Genomic DNA, 18235 nt, shown 5'->3' on the forward strand with positions numbered 1-18235 from the left:
ATCACGTAAAACTATCCGCGCCAATTGCTCACCGTAGCTGTAGGGAGCTTTTCGAAAAACACCTACATCGCGAGTAGCTAGCGCCATAGCCAATGCACCGTGTTAAAAGGAAACAAGTGCTCTTAGAGGCGGAGAAGAGCATTCGGAGGCCGCGCCAAAGAGAAGCGGCAGCGGTCAAGCATTAGATTGCCACGTTCCGCTCTCAAGTTTCGTTATCACCCAGTTACACTGTACGTAATTATTAGCGAAAAGCACAGCTGTGGTGTTTGAGAAGCTTTGGAACTCTAGTAGATCATTTCGTTAAGATTACGCCTAGTTCGCGAACAGTACAGATTAGTCGGGAATCTGCGTGGCCGCTAACGATAACGCCTGAATATTCCACGACACGTATATAAATGTCGACGCGCTTCACCGCTTGTCAGTTGATCAACTGCCGACAATCTGTTCGCCGCTATCAGTGCCGATTGTACTGCAGTAGTCCAACCCTCACTTTCCTAGCCACCAGTTTGGCCAAATAAACAGTTTAATCCCTTACCTACAGTCTGCCCCCCTGCGTCCACGTTGCGACCCCGTGACATCGGGTAGAGGTGCTGCTTCTTTCATGTACTGGACGCCTCAGTCAAGCCAAAAACTAACCGACATCGCGGAGAAGACACCGACGCCAGCCACGAGCAGCGAACAGGCCGCAGGCAGCAATTTCCCACCGGAGTACGGGCCTCTATAAGACACAAATTGGAAGACTAAAGCCATGACCTCGACTGCGGCAACATTGACGCTGCAGTTCGCGATCGTCATGCAGCAGCCAAAGGAGCCACCAATTTTTTGTGGGTCGTCGTTTAAAGATTTGGACTCCTGGCTTGCAACTTACGACCGTATGGCCAGCCTCAACCACTGGGACACAGAAGAGAAGCTCGGTCACGTGTAATTCTAGTTAGAACATGTCACAATAGCCTGGCTCGAAAATGGGCAGTCAGCGCTTCAAACCGGGTATCTCTTCCATGGGGCGTTTTTGGAAACATTCACGAGTGTCGCCCAGAAAAAGAGGCCGCTGCTTTGCTGCAAATCCGGGTGCAGTTGCCCCCCCTCCCCCCGGAGGAAAATATCACAGTTTCACTAAAGAATTGACGTGCCTGTTTTGTCCCAACAACTGTGCCATGACCGATGAAAGAAAGTGAGCTCCCTTGTAAGGGGTGCCAAACGAAGACACTTGGTCGGATTGACTGAGAAGCCACCCCACACGGTCGCTTCATTCGCTTCAAAAGCATCCACAATTGAGAAGACGCTCGATATGCGGACACGGCAACACAACTGCACCTTATCGGATACAGGTTACGCCGACATCTAAGCCCTAGAAACCACCGACTGCGTGAGACCATCTGAGTGATTGTATAGGAGGAGCTGCGGAAATCGCTACCTTCAGCACAACCTGAAGTAGACTCTGTCGCGGGATTGGTACGTAAGGAGATCCAGCAGTCTCTGGTCATTCTTCAGCTTACAGAGCCACAGGCGCAGGTTATGAGCTATGCGACAGCAGCCCACCGTAAGGTTCTCCTCCACGCCCACGCCAAGACGGCGCTTCGACGCAGTTTTACCTCCAGGGAATACCGCCGCCTCCACCGTTTTCACACCGCCCACAAGCCGGCCAGCGATACACGCAGACCCATGTTTGGCGTGCTCCCGACCTTCGCCCACTGTGTTACCACTGCGAGTAAGCTCACCACACCTACCACCGCTGCCAGTCTTGACAAATGGGGCAACGGGTTTTAGAACTGAATGCGCCGTGTCCGCAGCGGGGTGAATGACCTCAAGATATTGTCAACTACTGCGCTGGAGCACAGTGGACACCCTGACGACAAAACGCGCACCATCGCTAGGCCGCTACATGCCACCCCAACGCCACCAGTACACCGGCCCTACTCGGGGCCATTTTCGAGCCCTCCCTCGGAAAACTAAGGGAAGCAACGATGGAGGTGTGATTGCTGTGCGAGGAACTGCGAAGATCCCCCTACGCTGATGATGACGCCGGGACCACACTTCAAGAACAGGCCGCCACCTCAACGTTGTCCCAACGTCACGACTGTGCGGCCAGAAAAAGACCTGGTGATGCAACATCAAAACAGTGGTACAAATCATCATAGCCGTGATCCGACACCACCACGCAACCCAACGCCGGGCGACAAACTAGCAACTTCAACATTCTCGCCTACGGTCACAATGTCAACGCTCTCGTTGACACTGGCACCGATTATTCCGTCATCCGTTGGCCGTTCATCGCCAATATTAAGAAATAGATGACAGCTTGGGATAGACCCGAAGTCCGGACCACTGAAGGCCACCTGATAACGCCGGTAAGAGCTTGCACAGCGCGAATCGCAATCAACAATCGTACCTATTGTTCGAGTTCTGTTATCCTACAACAACGTTCCAGAGACGTGATGCTTGGAATGAACTTCCTAAGGCACGAAGGTGCCGTCATACGCCTCAGGTCTGAATCTGCACTAACCTGAAAGAAAGAGCTGGCACCCTACGCGATGTTGGCGCATTGATTGTAATAAAAGAGCAGGTCATCCTTCCTCATTTCTCTAATGTTATCATTTTCATCTCTAACAATAGAGCCCGAAACCTTGAACGCTTCCTCGAGGGCGATCAGCTTCTATTCTCAAACCAAAAGATTTGCGTCGAAACAGGCATAGCCGAGCTGCGTGATGGCAAAACAGAGGTAGTGCTAAGAAACTTCAGCCACAAATATAGGCACATAAATGATGGTATGACGGTTGCCTACGTCGACCAATTCGTGGACACCAGTACTTGCTTCGCCCTTTTCAAGGCTGCCGTAGCTGCTTCGGCGAAACGACGTCCCCATTCAGACAGATTTCGACGCCAACCTGAGCCTTCCGAAGCATGAGAAAGAGCTGCTCAAGGCCCTGCTCCTGCAATGGAAGGGCTGCATCTCGTCATCATTAGAAATTTGACAAACCGTAGTCGCGACACATCGTATCATTACAGCAAAAGTGTCGGACCGTTTCGAGAGAGCCCGTACCACGTTTAGACGCGTTAACGAGAAGCCGGGAAGAAACAAGTCGACGAAAAGCTACGCAATGACATCATTCAGCCGTTAGAGATTTCGTGAGCAACACCCATGATGTAAATAAAAAAGAACGACGATTACCGTCGCCAGAACAAAATCACTAAGAAGGATGTGTATTCTGTTTCACGTATAGACGACGCTCTAGATCGACTCCACAGCAGGAAGTCCTTTAGTCGATGTGCCTGAAGACCGGTTAATGGCAAATCGAGGTTCACAAGGAAGATGGAGAGAAGACTGCCTTAATAACAGCAGAAGGCCTTTTCGAGGTCAGGGTCATGCTATTTGGTCTTTGCTCAGCGCCTGTGACGTTCCAGTGCGTCATGAACATCGTTAAGGCTGGATTAAAATGGCAGACTTGCCTCGTATACTTGGAGGACGTCGTCCTGTGTTTCTCCAGCTTCGGGGAAATCTCCGGCTTCTTGAAGCAGTACTTCAAGCTATGACAGCCATTAGACTTGCCGTGAAGCCAGGAGAGTGCTGCTTCGCTTACGAGGAGCTTTGTTCCTGAAAAACGTTATTAGCAAGTCTGAAGTCCGTGCCAACCTGCGCAAAACAGCCGCCATCTTCTATTTTCCGCCGCCGACTGCAAGAAGGCAACACGCCGATTCCTCAGACTGTGCGACAATTACTGGCGTTTCGTCAAGAGATTCTCAAAGATCGCCAAGCCACTAACTCACCTCACGAAAACCGACGTTGAATTCAGCTTGGAAACGCCACAATAGGAAGCTTTTCAGAAACCTAAACTAAGCCTGTAAACACCACCGATACTAGGGCATTTCAACGAATGTGACGAAACAAAAGTACATACAAATGCAAGCAACGTAGGACTCAGCGCCACCGTTGTGCAAATGACCGATGGCATGGAAAGGGTTATTAGTTGCCCTAGCCCATAGCTATCGAAGGCCGAGGCCATTTATTCCACAACAAATAAAGGAGTGGTTTGCCATCTTTAGCGCAGCGTCGAAGTTTCACCCTCACATCTACGGCGCGTCTTTCAAAGTTGTGAGCGACCACCACACCCTTTGTTGGCTCGATAACATTAGGAGCCCTTCAGTTCACCTCCAACGCTGGAGACTAATACTTCAAGAATTCATCGTTGCCGTCGTGTACAAGTCCGGCTGAGAACACTCTGACGCCGAATGCCTGCCTCGTGCCCCCGTCAATATATCACCACAAAACGATCAAGATGATGAGTGGTTCCTAAGAAATATAAGTGCCGACGACTTCATCGAGCGACAACGAGCCGACTTCGAACAGAGCGGCCTGGTGGAATACCGAGAGGGCCGGACTACTCTCGTCCCGCAAGTATACAGGCGAGGACTGGCGTTATTTTTTATGTTAACAACTTCCTCGTTAAAAAGTTCTCTCCGGCCCCAGCCAGCTATCTCATCATTGTACATTCGACATAGCCACCAAAAATTCTTCAGGCTCTACATGACGACACGACAGCTGACACCTCGGTCTTTCCCGCACTTTCGCAAGAATAGAAAAAAAGTGCTACTGCCCGTGCCTGGCCGCCGACGTCTCTCGCTACGTAAGTCCGTGCGGAGACTGTCAGCGACAAAAGACACCGCCCAAAAAACCAGCCCAAAAAACCAGATTGGCATTGACCTCCTGGGGCCGTTCCCAACGTCGACTTGCGGAAGTAAATAGATCATTGTAGCTACTGACTATCGAGCACTGCACGGGCCAATTTTCCCTGACCCGGCTAGGCCTGGAAACTTAATGTTCGATTCCGTCCGAGCCCTGCCCGGTGTTCTTGAGTAGGGTCCATACCAGGCCCGGGCCCGACAAGTTTGGACCCGGCATATCCCAAGTCGTTTCAGTCAGTTATGCACTGAACAAAAATGAGACACTACTCACTTTTCGGTTGCTGTAAAGATACCTGCCTCAAACGAGATATATATTGTAGAGAGTGTTTTTGAACTTAATTCAGCGTCACGACTTTCACTGGTAAGAAAATTTTGCCTTTGGTAATAACGCCGGTTACAGTTTTGCGAAATAACTGCAGCAGAGTATAAATTATGTTTGCAGTCATACCTGGCTGTCTCATGTACACAGTGCTAACTACAAACTCGTAATTTTCTTTTAAATAAATTAATGCAGAATTTATTACCGTAGTGCATGAAGTGAAAAAAGTGACAGACCTTTGGAGTTCATAGATAAGAGAGAATAAGGTTATAGATGACCCTTCTACGCCTCTACATAAATTGAATGCGTGCAGGGGCTGCTGAGAAAAAGTAACACGGCTTCTGCAAACGTCATTTATTATGCTGTGCAATATTTGAAAAATCATGCTCGAGCTACTGCTCGAAGAATACACCAGGATGGGCACCGTTACATAAATTGAAGAGGTCGTGTCGACTCCTCAGCTGTCTCCAAAACACACAGTTTTTGCGCTCAAAACAAGAAGGTAAATTTCCGCACACTTCTCCCCCGTGTCATAGCCACCGCAATTCTATGGATCTGTCAAAGAGAGTCACAGCCATTAACAAGCGAGTCACTGTCCTTGTTCCTCTCTGAGAGGCCTATTTCGACGTCTTCTTGTGATGGCCCTCGATCTTTCAGCGTGTCATGTCTTTGTGGGAAAATTTCTCTGTAGGTTTTATTGGCACTCAGCGCAGTGTCATCCACAACATGGCGTGCAATCTAACAGTCCAAGAACAATTGAGCCTCTGCATCACTACCCTTTTTCATCTGTTCTGTCTGTGTCGCGTGCAATTTTCTAGCATTAAAGCAAGACGGTGTTCAGGGTTGACAATATAACTATCAAAATAAATGCCGAAGTGAACAAGACGGCGGCGTCTTTGACGTTCTTCCTCGAACACGGCGTATCGGGCGTCCTGAGCGCTATCTCTCACAGCGACCGGAAGCAGGATAGCGGTTGCCCAGTCGCCGGTTGCCGAAAGCCTCACTGCTTACAGGGAAATGAAGTGTTGTGGTGGTCGCAGGCTTTCTGTTAGCAGCAGCGACATCGTAGAAGGAGATGTATGGCAGAAAGGAAATGTGGCAACTATGGTGGGGAGAAAAAGATGAACGGTGAAAAAGAAGCCGCCTGTCCACCAAAGATGCTTCGACATGCCCCAAGCGACCGGCGTGTTCTGAATTTCGACAAACACGCGGTGTGCAGTGCATGTGCCCCCTTCAATTCCTATGGAGCTTGCGAAACTAGGCCACGCAAGTAGGTGTATCCTCTGCAGACACCAAGAAAAGATAAGCTAAGTGTGGGCAATGTGTATACGTTAAATTCCTTGCAAAATTAGGGGCTCATGTCTACGGTTCAATGTGTGTTGCTTATCCGGTATATCTAAAAGCGGCAGAAATTAGAGGAAGAAGTCTGACGAGACTAAAAATTTCTTAACTCGGGGTGCCGCAGGTGTAGTCGGGCACTCATGCGGTAAATGGTGCCAATACACCCATACCTTGTACACCCCAACCCCTGTTTTAAAGGGCGCAAAAGCAAATCGACATCATAATCATGACCTTCCTTATATATAGCTTCTACTTCATCCGCAGGAGCCTGTGTTCCCACATTTTTGAGTTTTATGAAAACACTTGCGCTTCGACAAATGAGGACGCTTATGAATTACTCTCGATATACGAAAAACTTGAACGGGGCGTGAAAATAGGCCGCAACTTTTCTACATGATGGACATTCCAGTTAAATGCTAAACATTTTGGTTAACTGTCAAGTGCTAAATATGAACGTGATGCAGAGAAGAGCTCATTTTGCAGAAATCTAGGCGTCAGCGTCGATCTCGATGGTTGTGAGAAAAAATCATCTCCAATGCGTGACCAAAAAGTTAAGAACAATGCAAATAAAATAAATAGATGGCAAAAATCTTGATCTTATGGAAATAAAATTTCAGAGTCAAAAACGGACCTAATGCACACCTGATGAGTCATTAGATTGACATTAGACCTGCAAATGCTAATGTTCTTGTGAATTGCATGCACATTAGACTATAAGGTGGCGTTGCGCATAAGGACTTCTGATAACAGCACTACTCAGACTCTTAGTTGCGGTTTACTATGTCAAGGCACATCACATGAAGTAAAAAGCGAAAAATTGGCAGATCCCACGTACAGTGGCAATCGATGTACGAAGCACGAACGTGACATGTTGATATGTCCCTTTAAAATCATCACAACGTTTCGAAGTGGAGGTAAATTACGCTTTACATGTCTTCTGTGTCATGATCATCTTGTTTGGATGTGTCGTTTACCTTTGTAATCTATTCACGTCACATGATACCAAACTTAGTACATGCGGAGCTAGCGAAACTGCTGCAAGCACGCCATGAGCGTGGTATACTTTCATGTTCTTGCATGGCATGCGTGTCAGGAATATGCTTGCGCCAGTCTAATATTTCGTTATCCATTGACGTCACGTAACACCGACATCAAATTTGGTTTATGTGGAGCTAACGAAACCGCCCTGAGCGCATCATGAAGGGCCCAATATACTCCAATGTAGCGTTGAAACACCGGGCACGCTGGGCAAAGCACCGCCACGTTAGCAAAACGCGAGTACTCTTTAGTCTGACTCAGGCTCGCCTTGCATCCGTCGGCGTGGCTCGACGGCAACCCTTGCGGAATTCGAATTGCTGCATTTCGCGCCGGTGCGTTAAAACACTGCGTCTCCGTCTTTTCATGATGGAAGGACGCCGGAATCTCTGCAACGCGCATGCGTCAAAGCAATGCAGCGCGGCACGCACCTGCGAGTATATGGCAGGATCGGCGCCTATCGTGGCAACGCCGGTGTGACGCGACTAAATAAACGCCGGCGACCAAGCGTCCCGTGTCACGTCGAAATGTATTCGCGACTTCACTATGGCATGTAGTCATGTTCTCATATGGCCCGCATCTTATGATTATCAAGTTTGCACCAATCACATACCTTCGTTATCCAATGGCATCACGTAATACTATATTTTGCATATGTGAAGCTAGCGAAACAGCCGCCAGCGCATCATCAGTGTGGCATGTAGTCATGTATTTACATGACACGCTTGTCGTGATTATCATGTTTGGATGTGTCGTTTAACTATGTCGTCCGTTCGCTTCGCATAATACCGACTTTGGTATATGTGACGCTAGCAAAACGGCTGCGAGTGGACCATGAGCATGGAACGCAGACATGTTGTTGTATGACACGCATGTCATGATTTTTATGTTAGGGTCTGTCGCTTGTGTTTGTCACGCAATCATGCCGTGCCATACCAGTTTTGAAACTTTCCATGTGAATGAAATCACCGCATGAGCTGCAGGATCATGAAAAGTAAGCCATGACATTCATGACATACATATCATGATTTTCATGTTATGACTAGTGAAATAAGTTCTTCATGCAGTCATGTTATGCCATACCAACTTTGATATTGATAGCCTTATCTAAACCGTCTGGAAAGCTAAAATTGCTAGGTGGCAGATAGATAGAAGGATAGATTGATGTATATTGATATATATATATATATATACATATATATATATATATATATATATATATATATATATAGATATATATGTATAGATACATACACCGACAGACAGACAGACAGGCAGACAGATAGAGGCGCTCAAAGTCACCGAAGTTCATTAGGAAATGATTCGCATTTAATACTTTAAAGGAAAACTGACTAGCTTTTGGGGCACCCCAAAGGGAGATTGTTCATCTCCATGATGCCCGTTCCCATTTACGCCCTTGACACACCGGAGTCGTAAAACACGTATAAAATTATTTACATTGATTTTACCGCCGGCTATAGGATGTGCAGGCCATCGCCAGCCGGATCACAATGGCCGTTATATTAAGGCAACTAAGCTGAGTGGGTTTGTGAAGTTTGCGATCTACATTTCGCCTGGGTCGCACAAGTCACTGAATGGAAATGTAATCTTCATTTACGTGAACCGTATGCGACGATAACAGGAAATGACAAAGCTGACACTAATATTTAACGAGTGGCAGCTTCCTCGCTATGTGAGACTTGTGTTTAGGCGTCACTGCGAAACCCTCATTCGATAGCGAAAGTAAATACCTGTTTTCTTTTTATGGTGGCGGTATTGAAAATATATTCGATGCTTTTCTAAGGTCTCTTGACACCTTTGGTTATATCTAGAGCACCAAGCCTAAAATATTCGAAATTCGTGTCGGTACACCCTTAAACATAAAGGTCTCAATGAATGTTCATGACACAAAAGTTCATTTTGGCCTAAATTCAATGCAGTGAGAGTTAATATAATTTTACAAACGCAGTTAATAATATGATTTCACAAATGCATGCAACTGCCTAATGTCTTCTAGCATTCCATGCACATAAGAGACCTAAATGACAATCCACATGAGGGCTTATGGTGATAGAGCTATAAGTGCGATTTTCTAATGTCAAGACACATCACATGAAATAGACACAAACAATTGTGAAGGGTTTCCCTCCCACATTTACATCATAGTGTTGCTGAGCTACTGCTTGCTGTTTTAATCAACCTAGAAAATGCATTGCTCTGCAATTTTAAACAGTGTTTTAATGCTAAAACAAAAGATAAAAATAGAGTTTCACAAACAGGCATATTTCTGATGCAAAAAAATGACATACTGGAAAATAAAACAAAAGGAAACTAACATACAACTTCTAATAATTTGTAGCACAAGATATGAGGACAAAGAACAAGAACAGACACACAGCACTGACTAGCCCAACACTCTATTCCGATGAACGTGGTAAACGGTAAACGAGGTAAATTTACAGTAAGCAGACATTGACCATACGTACAAATACTGAACATTGCCTCTTAATTTCATGTTCTTGTACATTTACGCTTTATCAAGTATAGCATTAGACGTCACTGTATGATACAATAAATACCTTACCAATAACACTAACATATACATTATGACAGTGTTACTACAAGTTATATCATAAAGAAGTAGTGGTCCACAAGATACACCACAAAAGTAAGATATATTTTATATTTTTCATTACAAAGCTGTGGTTCCTTCACTCTGTAAAGGCATTTATCGAGTGGCACTCAGAAATATACCCCAATGGTGACAGTCAAGATTGAGCGCAGACTCTCCACACAAGCGGTGTTCCCTCAAAAGATGCCGAAGAGGACAACCCACTAGAAGGCGATGAAGAGGACGATTAAATAGAGTTTCAAGGATTCGATACAAGTACCCTAGATGAAAAAATGGAAATGCTCAGTAACCTACTACCTATTTATCACTATGTGCGTGTCATAGTAGACCTTGAGGCTCTCTTGTTGACAATGTTTCAAGCTCAACAGCACAGGCTCAAAGATCGTTCAATGGTTTCAATCAGGTTATTAACCATAGTTTTTGTGTAATGACGCAGAAGAAGCCTTTCTATTGGGGCGGGAGTTTTGAAGAGAGGCCAATTAGTGGCATAGGGACTTAGAAACGCACGAGAGCTCAGGGGCAACAGGGGCGGAGTATTGGTGTCTCCGCAAATACTCTTCCGACGCTCTTCTTCATGCAAAGTAAAGGCCTTGGCATGCTCCCGATGCCATTCAACAAGTGTGGCGCGGCAAATATCAGTGTGCACTTAGATGTTTACGGCTTGTGTAGCAATTTCATGTCGACTGTGTGCGACGAGTGCTTGCCATACATTGGTGAAAAACCAGTGGTGCACTGTGCGGTGGTATTATAGACGTAGGTGATGAAGCGCTGAATGGCATCCCATTTGTGTGATCTGCAGCAATGTACCAGAGAGCATGCCGCCTCGTGAGCGTACAGTTTAACTGTTCCAATAAAGTATTCGTATGCAGGTGGTAAGCGCTAGTCTTGCAGTGCACAGTGTGGCACTCTTCGAGAATGGTTTCTTGAAGCGACATTCAACAAAAAGACATGACCTCAACTACTGAGCTTCTCCTGGGGTCAACCGTGACATATGAATTGGTGGAGCAGAAAAAAGGCAACATTGTCTGCTATAGCCACTGGAAGGGTGATCTATTACAGGGTTCCAAGGCTTCTCTACAACTGCAATAGTTCTAAATTTAGACTGAACAATGCTTTGTTTTTTTTAAATAATCGCTGTATCGTCTGATGCAATTTTGTAGATGCTTTGAATGTTTTACAATGCCTGCGTTTTATCTGCTTTGTGCCATGTGCTTGAAAATGCACTGAACTTCATATTTCACTTCAATTGAACAGAACTGTTCTGCGTACAAATGTCCTTTTAATTCAAGTAAAACATGGCAGTCGGTAGGTAAAAAGTTCTGACTATATGGCGTGTTGGTGATTTTGTTTTTTACTAAATATTTGCAGAAGATGGCCAGTTTGACAAAAGGTGTGTGAAAGGGCGTCATGTACATTGTCTACACCTTTGCTACTTAGTGTTCTTCAGTTATGTAGTTTTGTTCAGTATCTATCAGCATTTGTTGTGCCAGCAGACATAAATTTGACCCAAAGTACCATTTTCTAGAGTCATGGCTGTAGCGACGATTTTATCCACACCAAACACAGCGTTTCAATTTTTGTGGCTAGGCAAAAGAGGGATGCCAGAACTCGCAAGACTGTTATGTTTTAGGTGCAAGGTGAAATGCATGGGTTTTGACACTTATTAAAAGAGAGGACAAACAGTCCTGTGCATTTGCACTGTGGCGAAGAATAAACTCGTTTATAATCTTCTCTTAGAGTATGTGCAACCGATATTGTGCAAACATTTCAATATTGCTACTGTTCACTACAGCACTATGAGTTGTGCTTCGGAAAACCCTAAGAACTGTAATACAGAAAGCTGTATAGTGGTCGTTCTATTGTCAAGCATAATTTGGTCAACCTTTGTAGCTGTGAAAATGCACAATCTCTGGCTACTTTTATTGCAGGAAATTTCAATATAACTGCCTGTAGATGCTCTAAACCACTTGCAAATTTCGTCCTTGCACAACTATTCATACACTTTCATTAATGAGATTAACCACAGCCAGTGCATAGACTTTGTACTTGAAAACTAAATAAGTTGACTCTTTGCGGTAGCATTCAATGATGAGATCTAGTTTTAAGAATCCTAAAGCTGAGCATTCAAAAGAAGCGTGCTCATACTCATTTCAGAGTGCAAGAAGCGTCACTTAAAACAGTGTGGCCAACAGCCATAGAAATTAGGATGTGCTTGTAAAATTGTTATAGGCAGTGTTAAAAAGCTTTTAATAGCTGGAAAAAGAATAAAAAACACCGTTCATAGTAACAGGAAACACAGTGTGCTGCTCAAGATAGTGAAAAAAGATACAGCAATAAATGCACACAACTCAAGCGCATAAACAGCAATGGAAAGCTATAAGAATCCGCTTCCAAAGCAGAGCTCAAAACACTGACAAGTGCAAGAGAAATACTAACATCAGTAAAAACAAATGCAATAGGGAATTAGTTCATGGCAGAAGTCTGAACAGTGCATCCTTTGCACAAAGAAATAAAATAAAGTTGCACGACATTGTGCAGGCTAACATATGTCGTGTAAAGATGCCGATAGTTTCTGTCATGAAAGCTGCAGTCAGTCGCTGCATGAATTCATTTTTATCTGTTAGTGCCCAGTTCTGTTACGGCGCGAATTTCACAACTTAAAAGTTCCTGACAAAGTCAAAAAGTTAGATGCATCAATAACTTCATAGATACAAATGATTCTAGTTAGCCTCCCTGCCTTTCTTATATTCCTTCTCTCTCTAAATTATTATAAACTTGTGATGAGCAAGACATGCATTGAAGCGGAAAACTTGGCTTCATTTGATGAGTGCATCTACTAGGTCTGTCCAAAGGGTAGCACCGAATTTACAAAAAAAATATTCGCTACTCTGACACATCAACTGAGTAGTTTTCAAAATAACGCCCTTCATGTGCCAATATAGTTTTCAAGGACTGACAATCAATGGAGCTTTCTTGAACACAGAAACTGAAATGCTATTTAGCAACCTCGTCATGACCTCTTGAATGGCTCGGACCTAGCTGTGGTGCTGTTCTTTGATAGCCCTTTCCGTTGGGGGAAACAGAACAAGTCTGGATGAGCGACATTTCGGCTACAGGGTGGGTGAAAAAACTGTGCTATGCCATATTTCATCAGGAAGTCCATAACAAAGGCAGTATATCTCGAGGCATTGTCTTGATGGTGCCTCCATGATCCAGCGATTTCTCGACTGACGCAGACAATCCGTTTTTAGAGTATTTATTTATTTAAGTATATTTCTTAACAATACCTCAAAGGCACGAACGAATTATTTTTGCACAAAAGGGTGGGCTAATGCAATGCATTAAAGGGGTAAATGTTCGACTGCTGCTTTGAAGTTGATGATACCGGAGTGGTGTACAACGTGAGGATGAAGGCCATTCCAATCTTGTGCGGTCTTGACAAAAAAGGATGAAAGGTGCGCAGTGGTGTGAGCACTTAGCCGGTAAACAGATTTCCCGTGATTTATGCGGTCTGCATGACGATGGGCTGGCTTGATGTTGGGAGAACGGGATGATTCATGATAGAAATTGAAAAAGAGGCACAGACGAGCAACAAAGCGGCGCGACAAATGGGTGGCGAGGTTAGCAAGAGATTTAAGTTCGGTTACGCTTGACTTATATGGATAATCTAAAAAAAATGAATCTTGTCACCCGGCTTTGCACTGTTTCAAGTGTTGTAGTATTGTTACTCTGATGAGAGTCCCAAAGAGAGCATGCGTATTCAAGTTTTTGTCTGATTAGTGTCTGATAAGCTTGTAGTTTGACAGAAGTGGGAGCTAGATGAAGGTTGTGGCGCTGGCAGCCAAGAGCATAGTTTGCTTCATTATTGATGTGCATTAAGTGAAAAGACCATGTTAAGTCACAACAAAAATGGACACGATACTTGTATTAAGTTACACGTGAAATTTAAGCGTTGATTGATATGTGGGGTTTAATGTCCCAAAACCACCATATGAATATGAGAGACGTCGTAGTAGAGGGCTTCGGAAATTTCGACTACCTGGGGTTCTTTATTGTGTGCCCAAATCTGAGCACAGGGGCCTACAACAATTTCGTCTCCATTGGAAATGCAGCCGCCACAGCCGGGATTCGATCCCACGGCCTGCGGGTCAGCAGCCGAGTACCTTAGCCACTAGACCACCGCAGCGGGGCTGAAATATGAGTTTTTGTTGTGAAGTATGCGGGAAATGGGTAATACTGTCGACGATGAAAAGAGAATAAGGACGTTTTGTTTGCGTTAAAAGACATTAACCATGTTTTGCACCAGATTCCAGTTTCATGAAGGTTATATTGAAGTTCATGAACATCTGATATGTTGTTGATTGGGCGATAAATGACAAAATCAACGGCGAAAAGTCTGATGTTAGAGGGAATATTAATCGGCAGTTAGTAATTATATACGAGAAAAAGCAAATGTCTTAGAACCATGCCTTGTGGCACGCCTGAAATAACGGGACGTAAAAACGAATAAAATCTATTAGCGTGGTTAGATAAAACCTATCTGGTGGTTAGTTAAAAAGTCACAGATCCAATGGAAAACTAATGGGTCAAGGTTCGGGCAGGAAAGTTCTAAGAACAAGCGCCTAACAGCAATTTTGTCAAAAGCTTTCTCAAAGTCTAAAAAGAGTGCGTCTGTGGGTATATATACATTAATACTAGAGCTAACGTCATTGGTAAACAGAGCTAGTTGAGTTTCACATAAAACACATGTTTATAAGCCATGTTGGTTTTTATGAAAAAAGAATCAAGAGGTGCTGGAAAGTTGACTATGTGGGAATAGATTACGTGTTCCATTATTTTACACTATAAACTTGTGAGTGAAATGGGACGGTAGTTTTTGGGTGAGTGCGAGTTAGCTTTCTTTGGTATTGGACTGAGCTTGCCTACCTTCCAGTCTTGAGGCACAACTCTAGATGAGTGCGGTTGCTTAAAAATGTGAGATAAAATAAACATGTTACAAGTTTAGTGTTCTTCAATATTTTTGTGCTAATGCCATCTATACGCATTGATGAAGTGAGCTTTAATGATTCGTTGACTTTGCAAATACCATTGACATAAAATATAAACTTGGACATGGTCGGTGGCATACAGAAAGGGCATGGGGAAGGTCACCGTCTGGTTCTATGGCGAATACAGAACAGAAGGTTTCATTCAGTACTTGCGCAGTAAAGTGTTCAGGAATTGAAACATTATGTTCGTCTCGTAGTGTAATATTTGATGAAGGGGCAATAGATGAAGGGTTAATTGTTTTTGAAAACTGCTTACCAGTTCTTTCGGAGCATATGAGGTAAGGTAGAAAAATAGAAAGAACGCTTGCCTTTAGCTGCGAGAGAATAAAAAAAAACTTCTTGTTGCCTTGTATTTTTCTTATGCGCACTGGGTGTCCGAGTGCTTAGCGGAACGAAACTGACGCTTCCTTTTATTTTATGACGTTTTAGTGAGGCGTTGTACCATGGGAATGTTGACCTTATGGATGAGGTGGCAGTGGGAACGTAAGCTTTTATAAGTTGCTGTAGTTTAGTTCAATATAGGTGCCAGTTTGTTTCGACAGTGCGGATAAAAAATTGGCTAGATGGAATTGAGACAGAGCTGCGAGTTCATCGTTTATAGCTGCGTAGTTGCACTTATCGTACAATCTTATTGTTTGATTTATTTTCTTGGGATTTGGTAAGCAGTGCTAAAAGGTTGTATGAAGAACAGAGTGCCCCGCCGCGGTGGTCTAGTAGCTAAGGTACTCGGCTACTGACCCGCAGGTGGCGGGTTCAAATCCCGGCTGCGGCGGCTGCATTTCCGATGGAGGCGGAAATGTCGAGGCCCGTGTGCTCAGATTTGGGTGCACGTTAAAGAACCCCAGGTGGTCAAAATTTCCGGAGACCTCCACTACGGCGTCTCTCATAATCATATGGTGGTTTTGGGACGTTAAACCCCACAAATCAATCAATGAAGAACAGAGTGATCGCTAATGGCAGATAAATGTGACACAATACTAAAATTATGAGGATGAGGCGCAAGCAATAGGTCTAGAATGGTAGATGAGTGTAGTGTTTGTCGAGTAGGTTGACAGATAAGTTTTTATACGCCGAATAATAAACAAGAGATTAAGAATTCAGTTTCAGCGTTGTGTTTTGATGGAGTTAGTGCTACATTTGACCATGTTATTCCTGGAAAATCGAAATGGTCAAATAAATAAAGGGGGCATTTGGAAAAGCAGTTGTGACAGAATAGATGGCATCTTGAAAATGATTTGTGAAAGATGCATCTGCATCAGGCGGGCGTTAACACACTCCGATTACAACAAGTGGATTAGACGCTTGGCGATGCACAAACAAGATTACTAATGAACACGGTACATCAACTATGGTGCATTGCACGCCGTTATGTGTGGCTGTCATGACACCGCCACCACGTTTGTTTTGTTGGTCGCGCCAAAAAATGACAAAATCAGTGAAGGAGCACTGTAGTTCCGCGTTTGAAACGAATGAATTTAATGGTTTCAGTAAGAACTATGAAACTCCAGTCAGTGTTGTCTGCTATGAGTGAAAGTGAGTCGCGTTTGGGCATGGTACTTCTTATGTTCGTGTATACAAAAGACAGAGTTGTTCGTGAAGATTCTCGCTGAGAAGAGTTATGTGATTGCTACCGTGGCTGTCTAATGACCTTCTACTCAGTAGAAATATAAAGGTAAGTAGTGTTTTCGAGCGTAATTTTATATTATAACGGAGCTTGAAATGTTTTCGCTGGTTTTTACCGAATTCCAATACCTTTTCACGAGCAAGGCCAGTAGCTGGCAAGAAGTCAGCTGTAATCCTGAAGTTGTTGTCCTCGAGTCGCACGCTTCTTCATAATACGCCCTCCTTATCTTTGAAATGGGAAAACCGGACAATATTGGGTCGATTGTAATTTGGTCGAAATCGGCTCAACCTGTAAGCGCGCTCTATGTCTTTTGGTTGCAGAGAAGTTTCAAGGCTCGTGCTGCAGAAATCAATTATTAACATTTCTAATTGCTCCCATGTTTTATTTTCATTGTCTTTTGGTCCAAAACGCTAGATTTGAGCGTCTAGCTCGATCTTCAGAGTCGTCCAGTCTCATAGCCTAATTTGTAAACAACTTGGTGCTCTGCTATGCCATGCCTCAAACTTCATTGATTTGTTCTTTGAATAAGGCGACTGAAGAACAAACGCCCTCTGTTTCCCCTAGTCTTTTCTTTATGTCATCAAGAGCTTTGTCATTTTCGGATAACTTTAGGTGAATTACTTACATTTTTTCTAAGAGTGTTGCTTGTCTGACCTGAATATCAATCAGCACTGACATAATGTCATCAGATGGCTGTAATGAAGTGGATCGAGTGTTAGGACCGGGGTTGCCCTCAATGAGGCCGGCTAGAAGCAAGGGGTTAAGAATAACACGAGTACACTCACAAATCATGGCAATAAAACACCGTGGGTTTGGCAGCACGAGTAATGCCATGTATTAGGTACGAGAGGTGAAGAGAGAATATGAAAACATTACCTGCACGAAAGGCAAGCGCATCGCGTGAGGCCTCGCTGACATGCGGCCAAGCCCACTGGAAAGAGGCGACGTTTTTTCAGGCCTATATAGTGCTGCTGTGACGTCAGAAAGGTCGACGCAGCAGCGAAGCATCCAGAGAAAAAAAGGACACGAGGCAGCTGAGCGATGACGTAGGCAGGGGTGTGTCTGCGAAAATCTTCATGTGCATGCCCCTCGTTTCCGGAGCCAGGATCAGTTTGAACGAAGACTGCTGTAGTCGAAGGATGCTGCGGCTGGTGGCCCATTAACATCGGGTCTCGATCGACTACGCAAGGCGGCCCATGGAAGAATGTCGGCATTCACGTCAGGGTGAGTGCCTGCACGAAAAGCAAGCGAATCACGTGAGTGTGAGGCGTTGCTCACATGCTGCCAAGCCCACACTGTCGAGAAAATTTGGATAGTCACAACACAATCAAAAAGTTTAGACAAATCAGGAGACGTCTTAGTTTTGTTTATCACTTCACACATTACACTTGGTACCAATATAGCACGAATTTTGTTTGGTCCAAAGTTTTATTCGCAATATACTTCACAGTAGTTTTTGGCAGCTTTATATGTTCATTCATTCACTGTTTATTTAGACAAAAACAATGATTGCCTAGGTTCAAGAGACTAAAGGCAGATTACCTCTGCCTGACTAA

The 18235-nt window shown here is 44.4% G+C and overlaps 1 protein-coding gene across 1 annotated transcript in view; it reads right to left on the reverse strand.

Annotated features, from left to right (window-relative positions):
- Positions 1-14035: 14035 nt before the first annotated feature.
- The window catches only part of LOC119178007 (putative nuclease HARBI1), a 123089-nt gene continuing 118889 nt past the window's right edge, over positions 14036-18235 (reverse strand). The window contains 1 exon segment of the mRNA XM_075872647.1: positions 14036-17911. Coding sequence (XP_075728762.1) covers positions 17894-17911 — 18 coding nt within the window. The 3' untranslated portion in view covers positions 14036-17893.

The sequence above is a fragment of the Rhipicephalus microplus genome, chromosome 1, assembly GCF_043290135.1.
Source record: "Rhipicephalus microplus isolate Deutch F79 chromosome 1, USDA_Rmic, whole genome shotgun sequence".
In the NCBI taxonomy this organism is placed as follows: Eukaryota; Metazoa; Arthropoda; class Arachnida; order Ixodida; family Ixodidae; genus Rhipicephalus; species Rhipicephalus microplus.